The 13,662-nt window shown below is 43.1% G+C and overlaps 1 protein-coding gene across 1 annotated transcript in view; it reads left to right on the top strand.

The window, feature by feature from the left end:
• Positions 1–13,662, top strand: part of COL22A1 (collagen type XXII alpha 1 chain) — a 237,326-nt gene that overhangs the window by 101,459 nt on the left and 122,205 nt on the right. The window contains exons 11-12 of the mRNA XM_056333390.1: positions 3,409–3,462; positions 4,243–4,278. Of these exons, the coding sequence (XP_056189365.1) occupies positions 3,409–3,462; positions 4,243–4,278 (90 nt within the window). The remainder of the gene's footprint in view (positions 1–3,408; positions 3,463–4,242; positions 4,279–13,662) is intronic.

Raw genomic sequence — 13,662 nt, 5'->3', positions numbered from 1 at the left:
TTATCACCTGCTATTTTATTAAGGAAAGATTAAGGCCCCGCAAAAATGTGAGTGGCTTCTGCATTATGGGGTTATAAATGTCTGTAATATGTTTTAGGATCATTCAACTTGGCTCCTCATTTCTAAGTTGCAAGGGTTTTAAAGCTTTGTTGTGTAATGAGGAGAGCTGTAAAGGGTTTTTTTTAAAGTAATGAATATCAAAGATTTCAATTTTCTACTTGAGTCCAAGAGCTGGGCCTTCAAGAAACAGTAAAAAAATTAAAATCATAAGTTCTCTACTGTACTTTTAGGTTTAATTAAAAGAGGCTAATGTGCAAATGCAGCATAAGAAAAGACCAAGCTTTAATTGACTAAACAGGGAGGTGGGAGTAAACAAATAAGGAAAGAAATCATCAGGAAAAGGTGGAAACAGGGTGACATTGGGACTCTGAGTCAAAATTAATAATTTTCTCTGTAGACATCCCTACTGAGCATCTCTTATTTGGGATTGATTGCAAAGATGAAAACTACCCATAAATAACTGAGGCCCAAGAAATATTTAGGTAGGCTGCAGGTGCTTGAGCATTATCCAAAAATATTTTATAGGCTTATAATGAGAAATGCCCTGTGAGATACTATATGGCCATATAAGAACCTAGCAAAGTGGCTGGTTCAGCTGTATCAGAAAAAACAGCACACAGCTGATGGGAGTCACATGAAAAATGCGTCTCAGCAGGGGACGTGGGAATCACCTGAGATGAATCTCACCAGGAGATACTAGTAAGGAGAGAGGTCAGTGTTAAAAAAACCAAAACACCTCCTTTCCTCCAAAACAAGAATCTTTGGTAGGAGGATTGTGAGGCTCCTTCTCGAAGGTAAGAGGGTTTGGTTTGTTTTTTCCTGGACCAGTAGTAGCTGCTGGCTTTTTCATTCTTTATCCAAAGAAGGAATAATGGCTATGTGGTTATTTTTCTTTTTCTTTTTCTTTTTTTTTTTTTAAGAAAAGGGTTAGTTTGAGGGCCTGTTAAGTAAAGAAAATGTGGTTCTTTCCATCTGAGTTGAAGACTGGTGTTTGGGTTCTGCTATCCTGAGCTCTTGTAACATATTACTTCTTTTAAGGGAGGAGGTCTGGACAACCTTTTCTTACTGTACCATCTGACCAGTAGAAATATTACAAGTGTATAACCAGTGTGGGAAGATAATGAGTTTCTATTCTTCTCTAATGTAAGTCTCCAAAGGCAGGGCAAAACAGAGGCATTTGTAGTTATTAGAAAAAGTGAAAAAAATCTCTCGGAGATGAACGCCTCTGCCTCAATCACCTGTGCTGCCACACTAAGTGTAATGCATGGAGACACAGCGTACGTGCTTTGGAAGGCGATACAGTAAAGGATGATACTGGGGAAGAGTGAGGTAGGAAATGGCTTTGGAGGAATTGGCTGACATGCCTGAAGCTGGGTCCCATTGATAACTTTTAGGTGCCAATGACAGTCCAGTCTAATTTGTTTTCCTTCCATACTCACTCTGTATTCTGCGTTGTCTGCAGGCGGCCAGGCTGGCTGGTTGGGGTACTGGGCTGGTGGTCAACAGGCTTGTGCTCTCTTCCAGCACTGCTATTGATCCAAGTTTAGAGAAAATCACTTCTCTCTGAGATCTTTTTTTGTCCACATCATAGAAATGGATTGCTTACCTGCCTATGGGGAGTTTGTGAAGTCTAGTGAATTAGACATGCTCTAGCAGGATGTATTTTTTCCTCCAAATTAAAAAAGAATTTAAGTGTACTTTGAGTTAAAATAAATGGTTGCATAAAAACTTCTGTGAATTTTGCCACAGCCTACTTGAATTGACTATGACATTGGTTTTGCATATATGCTACTTGCTCTGTGATGTTTCATTCTTTTGCCAAAAAATTGATAAAGGTTAGAGAAAGAAACTGTCTTATTCCCTGTGCTTTTGAAAGCCTGTCTTCGTGTGGGGAAAAGAAAGTGTGAGCGCAGCAAATGTTTCAGTGTCTGGTGCAGCTAAGCACGTTCTTTTGAGGCATAGATCAGGACAAATTGAATAGAGCCACAAAATTAAATCCTACTGTGGTCCACCTGGGGAGATTTGGGGAGTGCAGGGGTTATTTGACTTATTGCTGCTGTGGTAACGGAGGGTCCTAGCCCAGGTCTGAGACTTTTGCAGCTTGATACCATGTCTACACTGAAGTCCAAGCTGCCTAAACTCTCCGCAAGCAAAAGACATTGGGAGGTACAAATAGGTGAGGAAATTGTATTTGTTAGTGGTGGATGGGGAGTTTAGCACAGCGTATTTGTGGTCTATACCTTTTGGGTAAGAACCAGGCAGGAGCTAGATAGAGGTGTGTGGTCAGAGCCCTCTGCTCTCCAGCAGCTCCTGGTGCTAGAGGAATGGAAGGAGCTGGTGGTAATACTTCATGTGGCCTTAAATTAGTCTTAGTAATGGGTATAGCCTCATCTGGTCCTTCTTCCTGTTTTGTCACTGCAGAGCAGTATGTGACAATGATTTGCAGGTATTTTTCCTACACTTGCAGCTTTTGGCACCGCTTTTAGTTCTGTATTTGATTAATATTTATGAAACAATGTGTTGTCTTTGATTCTTTATCCCTTTACCCCTGTTCCTCTTAGAAGTGAAGAAAAAGTTTTGCTTGGTTTTTGCTTGACCATTTTTCTCTTTTCCTCCCTATGTATTTGCTTTTCCAGTTTTTGTTCCTCTACCTATCAGAATTCATATGTTTTCAACTGTCTTTTTTTCTGTGTTCCCTTCCCTCTCTTCCATTGGAGCAAGTAGGGAGAATGACTGTGTGCTGCACATGCCTAGGAGTTAGCTGATCGTGAAAACTTGGTGTGAATGAAAACAATGGGTTTTGAATAGCTAAAAAAAAAGGCTCTAAAATCTTGACATTATTTACAGGTGTATTTTTTCCGTATTTTAGCTGTGCACCCTCTAGGTCTTATGCAAACCATGTTTCCAAGTCCTTCCTCGCTTTATAGAAAGTAAGGACTTTTGATTTACCTCAAGACAGAAAGTTTTCTGCCTTGCTAGTGCACTCTGAAGGCTTCTAGCAGTATTTTCATATGAAAAATAGAATATAAAACCAATCTGAGAACTCGGACATTCAAGTCGGTATAGATGCAATGAGGTACACCCAGTCCTTATGGCAGGAGCTCAAATCTTGGCTATTAGAGACTGGTAGGAACAGAAATGTCCACCATCTCAGTCAAACCGTTGTTGCATTGCTTCCCAAAAAATCAAAGCAATGGAAAACTGACCACAAAATACACAGACTGTTGTAGTACGCTTCATAAATGAGTCTAACAGGAAGTTTTATGAGGAAATATCATCTGTTATTTTTAAGACTGTCAAGAAAGGAATGAATTAACTCCATGGTATTAAGACCCTTTCTTTTTCAAGGGAGAAAGTGGCAGCCAAGGGCTTCCTGGTCTCAGAGGAGAAAAAGGAGAGTCGGTAAGTAAGAAATACCAGAATGATTTTATATAAGGAGATGGAAATGCAAGTAGTTGTTTTCTCTTTTATGGTGAGGATTTGCTTACCATGTCAATGTGCCTGGTTGAATATATTCTCTCTGCTGGGCCTTAGTCCCAGGGGAAAGCTGATCTTTCTGGCACCCACTGTCATTTCTTGGAGGGGGGAAATGGATGGGTTCAGCCCTGAATACAGCTAATAACTGACTTAGTATTGGCCTTCTAATTAAAATATGTAACTTGGGTGTACTTGATTGTAGCACAGCTGCACATCTAATGGGGACAGTATGAGGCAACTGAACACAAAGAAGATGCAAATCTCTCTCTACTCTTTTGCATTCAGATGACCAAGATATAGCTTTCCTCAGCTGCAATTAATGCAAATGCCAGACTGATTTTTTAGATGAGAAAATCTTTAACCCTATGTAAAATTCATTCTAATAAAGGCTGTTGGCATCTTTGATTTTGGAAATGTAATATCAGACTCTGCCCTGAATAGAAAATAAGATGTTTTCCTGGCTGCAGTAGGAGAATTTGGGATAGGTTTTCTATTTTAATTTGTCACTGAATTATTATCAAGGAATTATGCCCAACGAGGAATACTTTCCCTATAGTAGCTGCCCTGTGACTTGTGTCTCTCCCTATATATGGATGGATAGGTATATCTCAGATATATCACAAGGAAACATGAAATATATATTTATAGTGTCATTTGACATTCTAGCTATCAAATATACCTTTTCCCCTCTTCTTTCATTTCTAGGGCAGAGCCTATGGCAGAGGAGAAAAAGGAGAAAAGGTAAGATCTAATCTTTCACTGGACTAATTAAATGAGAGTTGCTTGCTGTTGCCTTCCATAGCTTGGAGGTCGCTTTTGGAGTGTGGAGGGTGCAAATGATCTGATGCAGCTGGATCTTTGTGGGGAACTTTTATATTGTGTTATGCTTCCTTCTGCAGAAAAGCTTCTGAGAGTTCATTGCTTTTTCCCCTTTGTGTTCTTTGAATTTCCTTTGTGCATTAGCCATGTAAAATGCTATCAAATTGAAATCATAATCTTTGCTTTGTGCAAGCAGCAGTGAGTTCGTGGAGGTTAATGCAGTAAAGCAACTGGCTGGAAGGATGAAAAACAAAGGGAAAGTATAGTTTCGAGTTTATTGAATTTTCAACAGGATTAAATCTGGGTCATGATGAGACTGCCACACTTTCTTTTCATTGGCTATTTTCATTAATAACTTGAAGGACAAAAGCAGGCGTATTTTCTTGTTGCAAATATTGTGCAGGACAGAATAGTAAGACTTGGAGGTTAAAACTGAGGATACAGAATAACTGCTGAAAGTTGCTAGGTTGTCTGTCTTGAAAAACCTGTTCAATAGTGATCAGCAATGGGAAACAAATAGCATGACGGGACTAATTTGCATTAAAAAAGACGGTAGTTTCCAGGCAATTCTGGCTGCAAACTTCCCATTCCCCAAATGGGAACAAAATGAGGCTGCAGACCTAGACTGCAGAGAAGTAGCTCTTTCTCTCTAGCTCCATATCACACCTGGTTGTGGGTGTTTTCCTTATCACCAAAATGAAATTTCAAGTTGTGGGGAGCAATGGGAAAAGATTGATAGGAGGGTCTAGAAGATAGATGGATGTGTTAAGGAAGAAGTCATGGTTCATACTGAAAATGGGATTAAGAATCTTGTGGAGCTGTTTTCCAGGAGGTCTGTGGCTACCTGATTGCTCAGGGAATTTAAAATAATATTGGATTGTGGTCTGAAAGGAAGAATGCCATGCTAGCAAGAACATGGCATTTATGGCTATTGCATCTTCTTATTTGTTCTTTCTGTGATTATGATATATTGATTGTATATAGTGGTAATGTATCATGTGAAAATGCAATCTAAATGAGGGTTGCTCATGGCAGGAAATATTATTGAGCCAGGCTAGAAACATGGGGGCTATAAAGCACATGCCTCTGCATCCATCTTCCTGCAGTCCTCCCACTGACAGCCACTATTTAGCCTTTGAGACTCAGAATTCAGCCTTTGGAAAGCAACTTGTGTTTGGCAGGTGGTGAGAGTCAGCAGTCTGATGGGAAACATGATGTTTACAGTATGAGTTGTGCTACAGTTGAAGCAAGTTCTTGTTTTCTTATGTTTTGATCTATGCAGAAAAGTGTCAGAAAACATCACTCAGTCTGTATTATTGTCATGTCTAGAAAAATAAGTCTGCGAGTCTGGATTGAAGGGGAAAAAATAAAAAGACCCCACACTATGTGCAGAACTTCTTTGACTAGGATAGCCAAATAACATTGACTGGTCCAAATGAATGTGTAGGTGTGGAGATCGCGGAGTTTATGGCCAGCTTGAATTGTTTGTTCGGTGCTCCTGCCATCCAAGGCAGCTTGTCTTTATCTGTGGAGGAAGTGTATTTGGGACCCGGTGTGTTTGTGCCCCATGTCTGCCCAGTGGCTGAGTGTCAGTGCTGTTGCTGATGGAGAGCAGAGATATCGGCTGTACATTTCTGGCTTGATTAGAAAGGGAGGCTGGGGGTACAGAATCATAGAATATCTCAAGTTGGAAGATAACATCATCGAGTCCCACTCCCTGCTCTTCACAGGACTACCTAAAACTAAACCATATGACTACGAGCATTGTCCAGATGCTGCTTGAACTCTGACAGGCTTGGTGCTGTGACAACTTCCCTGGGGGAGCCTGTGCAAGTGACCAAGCACCCTCTCAGTGAAGAACCTGTTCCTAATGTCCAATGTGAACTTCCCCTGATGCGACTTCATGCCGTTCCCTCATGTCCTATCACTGGCCACCAGAGAGAGGAGATCAGCACCTGCCCCTCTGCTGCCTCCCTTGAGGAAGCTGCAGGCTGCGCTGAGGTCACCTGTCAGCCTTCTCTTCTCCAAGCTGAACAAACCAGGTGACCTCAGCCATTCCTCGTAAGTCTTGCCTTCAAGGCCTTTCACCATCTTGGTCACACTCTCACATAGTTTGATGTCCCTCTTCTGTTGGTATGCCCAAGACTGCACACAGTGCAGAGGTGGGACTGCACCAGTGCAGCGTAGAGCGGGACAGTCACCTCCCTCCACCAGCTCACAGTGCTGTGCTTGATGCGCCCCAGGACACCGTCGGCCCTTTTGGCTGCCAGGGCAGCTGTTGACACATATTCAACTCTCCATCAACCCAACCCCCCAGATCCCTTTCCGTGGGGCTGCTCTCCGGCCTCTCATCCCCCCATCCGTGTGTATAACCAGGATTACCTTGATCCAGGTGGAGAATCCTGCACTCGTTCTTGTTGAATGTCATATGGTTGGTGACTGCCCAGCTCTCTAGTCTACCCTAATCTGTCTGTGAGGCCTCTCGACCCTCGAGGGAGTCCACAGCTCCTCCTAGTTTAGTACCATTGGCAAACTTACTTAATGTACACTAAATTCCTGTGTCCCGATCGTTTGTAAAAACATTGAAGAGTGCTGGCCCTAAAATTGAGCCCTGGGGAACCCCACTGGTGACTGGCCACCAGCCTGATGTAACCCCATTTACACAAGCCTTTGAGCCTGACCCGTGAGCCAGTTGCTCACCCCACGTATTATGGACACGTCTAGCTGAGTGCGGGACATTTTGTCCAGGAGGAGACTGTGAGAGTATCAAAAGCTTTGCTTAAAGTCCAAAACCAACTACATCTACTGGCTTCCCTTGGTCAGCTACCTGGGTGACCTTGTCATAAAAGGCAATTAATCTGTTTAAGCGGACTTTCTCCTCGTGAACCTATGCTGGCTATGACCAATGGTTGCATTTGCTGTCAAGTGTTTCTCAAGAACTGCCAGAATAACCTTCTCCATAGTTTTAGCAGGCATTGATCTGAGACTGAGAGGTCTGTACTTACCAGGGTCTTCCTTCTTACCCTTCTTGAAAATTGGGATGTTTGCCAAATTCCACTTGACTGTGGCCTCTCCAGGCTCCCAAAATCTTGCTGCTGTGCTATAGCCTGTTTGCTTACCCTGGTGCTAGTGCTCCCCAGAGGCTTTTTTGATAGGTGTGGGGGTTTGGCTGCCATTGCTCCTGGCCCCATCCATGTCTCCTTAGCTGCTGTTGCACAATCTGCGGGCTCCTGGTGGGTCTCTCTACTCCCCTGAGATTCCCCCCGTTCAGAAAACCCCACTGTGCACCATGCTGCAGTGCTCTGCTGCTGATCCTGCTGGCACTGGAACTGCTCGCCTCGGCAGTGTGTTTGTGTGTATAATTTTTCTCCAAACACAAAAGGTCTTCTTCAGGGTCAGCCTTCAGGTGCAAAGGTGAGCCTTCAGCAGGAAAAAGGGGTAGGACTGTAAGTGGGGGAGGTCAGCCGTACGTACAATGGATCGCTGTTGCACGTAGGGGCAGAGGAGCGTGTCTGTGTCTTGGCGTCAGAAATGCCGATGAGAGGGAAGTAGTCAGAACCACGGGGAGCAGGAAGGCAAGTGCCTGCAATGCTGCTTGCTGTCTATATTCCTGGAAAAAAAAAAAAAAAAAAAAAAAGAGGAGAGCCTATAAAATGAAACCCTTCCCAAGTAGGAGAACACCTGGAAGGAGAGGATTTGCATGGCTCCTTTCTGTTTGCCTGCTGTGCTGCAAAGTCTGCATGAGCCTGAATTCTTGGTTTTTACTCTGGCTGTGACAGCTTATGTTTCCTTGATTTTTATGGGTATGGGCCGGTGCTGGGAAGCTGAATCAGAGGTGCTGGCCTTCAAACAGCTGCAGTCTGTGCAACTGTTGCTGTACCAGTGCTGTGGGCTCCTTTGTAAGAACAAGACTCACCTCCTCAGTATTGATAAAATAAAGTTATCTCACCTTTGAAAAGACTGAGATGACAAGATTAAAATAATCTCCTTATTATAGTATTACTCTCCAGCTGTGCCAGACACCTGCCAGATCATGCTGTTGTCAAGTATTGTGTGTAGGGCATTTGTTAGAGGGCAAATCCAATGCTTTTCCAGGACGACAGCAGAGGCATAAGCCTTGCTTTTCCAGGCAGTTAGCTCAGTTATATCAGTAAGTTAAAGCCAAAATGATGCTTATATTAGAATACATAACATGCCAAGCACATCGTTAGTGGGAAACCAAAAGATAATAGCAGCTGTGGCTAAAAACCTAACTTGTGGTGATGTGAGGTCTTGTGTGACTTTGAAAACCAGGAAATATACTGTGATGGCTCAAGCAACAGCCCAGCATGTTCTGCCAGACCTAAACATCTCAACCTGGTAGAGGATGCTTTTTATGTACAGAAACGTGCATGTGCAGACCTAGTAATTGTACAGATATATAAAAAACCCAATATGCATCTACAAGTGCTCTCCAGCAGGTTAGGTATGATTCAGCTGCCACTGCTCTGTATTAAATCTTAAATTTCCACTGTAGACTGCCATCTTTCAGCCCTTTGGGTGTTTAATCCCTATGGCATTAGGTGTAGCCTGCCATATTTCTGCTCATAAATCTGTGTCCCTTTGCTGTGTGTTCGTTCGCTTGTTTGGCACACAGTGATGTTACTGAACTGATTATTATACATGAGCAAATACCCAATTCTATAACATGCTCACCATGAAAGGCAATGGTTTGGCTTTCTTCTGTGGGTTATTCAGATGGATTCTGCTAGACCAGATGGAATGATCCTACAAGGGTTATAACTCAAGTCTTCAAACCTCTGTTGATTCAAGTGGAGTAGGTGCAGGAAAGGAATGAGGGCAGAAGGAACAGCCGTAGAGCATTTTTGAAGATAATTCAAGCAAGATAGGGTTTCAGTGACTTCTGATCAAAGTTAGGGAAATCACGTCTGACAAGAGAGGTTCTGTAGAGTATGAGGTCTGCATTCCTGGGCCACAGCCATCCACATCATGAGCCAGCCTGCCCTTCTAATGTGTCCATACAAGTTTTAACTTAGAGGCTTTCCAAAACTTATGCCCTTGTCTTGCAAAGTACAGAATATCATGCAATCATGCTGAGACACCGTTGTAACATCCTAAAAACCAAGAGTAGTGAGAAGGCTTTGCAGGTGGGAAGGTGCTTGGAAAAGTGATGACATCGGAAAGGATATGATAAAAATCTGTGAAGATTTGAGTGGTATGAAGATATCAGTAGGAAACTATTTTTCATTGTTTCTTCTATTGTAAAAATTAAGGGGAAGCAAATCAAACTAGCTGATGGAAAGTTTAAAATGAACAAAAGGAAGCTGCTTTTCATGCAGTAGGTATTGGAGTTCTTCGCAGTATGCTCTGATGGTTAATTTTTTTTTTTGTTTTAAAAAAATGCGTGTGAGTTGGAGAGACACTGTAAACTTCTAGTCAGTACGAAGACTTTCTGCTTCAGGACATCAGTGAGTCTCTGCAAACTGTGAACAGTGGGAGCAGGACAGTAGGCTAGACAAGTCTCTCTTAAAGGCCACAGCTGCAGGTGGGATAGGAGCTAGCTAGACCTTTGGCCTGACTGCTAGGAGCTGTTTCTAGACATCTGTACAACTCTTGAATATCCCTAATAACCTCACTGCCCAGAAGGGGACAGAAGCTTCCACAGTCCATTCAGGGCTTGGGCCAACAATGTTTATAGCTGTTGAAGAAGGGTAGGAAACATGAGAAATTGGGTCAAGTGATTGTTCCTGTGATTTTCCATGGGAAACCAATCAGAATAGAAAGCTCTAACCAGGAGCACCCACCTTCTGCAGAAGTGGTGGATGAAGGCTTCATTATGGCTTACATTGAGACTTCCCTCACTAATGTGTCTCCAAGAATATCAGAGCTTTTCCTTTGTGCTTTGTCTGTTTCCCTTCATGCTAATAATCACACGTGCAGCAAAGAATATGAGAAACAACTTTAGTAGATTAAGTCTATATTCTCCTAACAATGTTTTTTTCTTCATGGTAATGACTTGTTCTGATAAAAATGCAGAAGGATTATTATAGGATTTCTAACAGGAATAAAAGCTCTGAAGTGGCTTGGCTTATTAGAAATGCAGCGACTGCAAGACCAGGCATAGAAAAGAAAAGCAGGCAGATAGCTGAGGCTCTGGGCTAGGCTGCAGGAGACCCAGGCTTAAAACTTGGCTCTAAGATTTGCTGACCTTGGGCAAAGCAGCTAGTCTTTGTTCCTGTAAAATGAAGCTGGGGGACCTTTCTCCCTCCAGGCTTTGTATATTTTGTCTGCTAGATGCTTCGAACAAAGGCTTTGCTTCCCCTTTCCTCACTTGTCTTACAAATTGGAGTTATTGCCATTTTTAGGGCTTCTGGAAAAGCTGTGGAAATCTACCCTGTTAGATACAGTCTATCCATACAGAGCCGTGTGCTCTTTGTCTTTGCTCTGAGGCAGCTGAATACAAGACAGGTCTGACCTGAAAGCCACGTAACTTTTTTTACCCCAATGTTGTGCTGTCAGCAGGGCTTTCCTAATTAGCATGAGTGCAATGCCAATGGGTCAGGGCTGGCTAGCATCCAGCAACTTGGGGCACAAGAAAATTAGCGCAGCTCTGCCGGCAAAAAGTGCCACAGAAGCATCTCTGATATGTCTGAGTCTCATATTGCATGCTGGTTTGGTGGCAAAGGAGAATTTTTGCTTGGGTATTCTTAAGGGATATATATTGGAACCAGAAGGGCTGTGTGTGACTTGGTTGCAGGTAAGACTTAGGCTGGAAGTAGTATTTTAGACACACGGAGCTATGATGATGTTTGAGAGTCTGTTCCCTAGGTGTCAGGTGCAGCAAGGACCAGCTGTGCCCCAAGGGAGATGGAGCTGGGAGAAATACCACAATTGGCAGGGCAGGGACCTTACCAGCTAGGGTTTGTCACATGGCACCCCAGCAAGGGAGCAGGATGGGTCAGTGATATTAGCCAGGTTCAACCGAGAGTCCCGATCACCAGACTGGTAGCCTGCAGTTGATGAAGCAAGTCTGTGCCCAAGCCAGGGTCTAGATTAGCAGGGTGCATTGCCATGCTGCTGCAGTATAGTTCAAGCAGTAGCCAAAGGCAAGAGCTTAAAACCAGCTTCAATACAAAGAAACCATCTGAACTTCTAGAAGAAGGATGTGCTCTCTGAGCACTTACATGGTGTGGAGCTTGAGCATGCATGAACGAAGAATTAGTCCTTATTCCTGCAGCTTCCAAATAAAACTAATTGTTGCTCCAAGAGATGATGTGTGTCCTTTACGCTGCTGAAACCTTGAGCCTGGTGCAAGAAGAGTGCTCCAGTGAGGTTACAGGCCTTGTTTAGGCTGCTGTGGTATTCAGACGTTGTCACCAAGTCCCAAAACTCTTAAATCCCACCCGGTTTAGCCAGGGCTGGTGAGATGAAGGGTGACTCTGAGAGCCTAAGGAAGCGTCAGGCAGCAGAAGCCTTTGCACAGCAGGAGCCTTTGCGCATCAGCATCCAGGTCCCTGGGCAGTGCTCTTTCAGTGAGCACATATTGACAGTAACAAGATGGAAAAACATCTCCAAGTTCAGAGATACTGTTGGGTTTGAAATGTGAAAACTAAACAAACCCCCAACTGCCTGGTAATTGGTGTTCCCTGGAGACAGTGGCTGTGGAAACATTAGCTCCTCGGGGTTTGGTTCTCAGCACTCAGTTTTTCTTACTTTATTGCAGAATAAAAAAAATAATGCGAGCATAACTCAAACTGACCTGGTAATGAAAAGTGAAAGTGCAATATCTGCAGGTTTTTTTTCTTATTATTTTTTGAGCTGGGAATCATCTCCTGCAGGAACTATTCTTGGCTACTGACTTCATTGGGTTAAGGTCACTCAGCACTTAACCTCTCAGTCCAGCACTTAAACATCTGTATAATAACACCTTATCTACTTTATAAGGCTGTCACGCAGCTCACTGGAGTCATTCGTATCTCTGATTTCTTTTCTGCATCTGCTAAGAGGTAACGTGTTAATGTTAGTATTGGCCTTAATACTCCAAATATATTCTGACTCCTCTTGTGTATGTGGGCAATTTCAGTCTGCATGTTGAGTATTTTTTAGTCCTCTTAGCCATGCAGAATGTACTTTACAGTTAAATAACTGTGGTTTGATGGAGTTCTTTTTCTTAACAATAATTAGAGGGTTTTAGATAAATTCAGTGGTTTTCTGTGACCCAGAATAACAGCTGCAGATTGTAATCAACATCTTGAAGCCAGATCACATACTAATTGTGCATTGTGACAGCTTAATTCTCAGCAGTGCGAGATTGCTTGTAACTTGGGGTTTTTTCTTTACATAAACTTAGAAAACATTTCTTTTTTTAGATTGGCCCCTGGCTGGCAGGTACATTGCTGGTATATAATGACATCTACTGGCAAGCAGGATTTTGCGAAGTCTCCAGCACTTGTTTCTTTAGAGGGTTTCTCTGCCAAGATCCGCTGGCAGCATGGAAAGGATGCATATGAGAAAGATCTGCCAGCCTTGTGCTCCTTCTGATAAAAGAGCTCGGGGGGGAAACAAATTTCCTTGATTTGGTCATTGATAACTCTTGTTCAAATGTGTGATGCTGCTGAGAGGAATATTGCAGTGGATAGGTATGGATTAGCTGCCTGTTAGGTAGAAAATGAGAAAAGCTTTCCTAGCAGTCTGGAGCATACGCTCTGAAGTGGATCTCATAGCCTAATGAATCGTGGAGAGCTGCAGCACTACATGAAGCAAGTTGTTATCACTGGTCTATCAAAGTCATCTTACATGTTCCCTGCCTCTCTCCCTGCTACATGTTTTCACATCTATCTAGTTAAGCAGCCAGATTTTCTCCTTCCTGCTGATCAAAGCTGGTGCCAGGCTGAGTTCTGTTGCTCGTGGCTGGGAAGGTGCCGGTGCCTTGCTCTGGGGCTCTCTGAAGGTGAGGGCAGGTGAGACCACGACAACACTGTGTTTTCTGTTATTCTTTACTTGCCTGGATATATCCTGGACGTCTTCAATTTGCCCTTTTGGGTGTCTCACCCTTTTTCTTAAGCGCTACCTAGAGATTTTACGTCTCCCAAAGTCCACGAGGCCTATTGTGTCTAGCTTTGACAGAAGGGTGGCGATTTGTGTCTCAGACCTGCTGGGTAATGAACATGCACATAGTAGCAAGTTCCAGATGAGGAAAATGTGGGCTTTTTTCATGGCAAACATTTATTTTCCTGGTGAAATGGTGTGTGGACCATTAGTGGCTGTTATTTCAAGAGAATCCAATACATTTGATGCTGTGAGTGG

Source organism: Falco biarmicus, chromosome 3 (genome assembly GCF_023638135.1).
Source record: "Falco biarmicus isolate bFalBia1 chromosome 3, bFalBia1.pri, whole genome shotgun sequence".
In the NCBI taxonomy this organism is placed as follows: domain Eukaryota; kingdom Metazoa; phylum Chordata; class Aves; order Falconiformes; family Falconidae; genus Falco; species Falco biarmicus.
The sequence above is the reverse complement of the archived record's forward strand: the minus strand, read 5'-3'. Positions and strand labels throughout refer to the sequence as shown.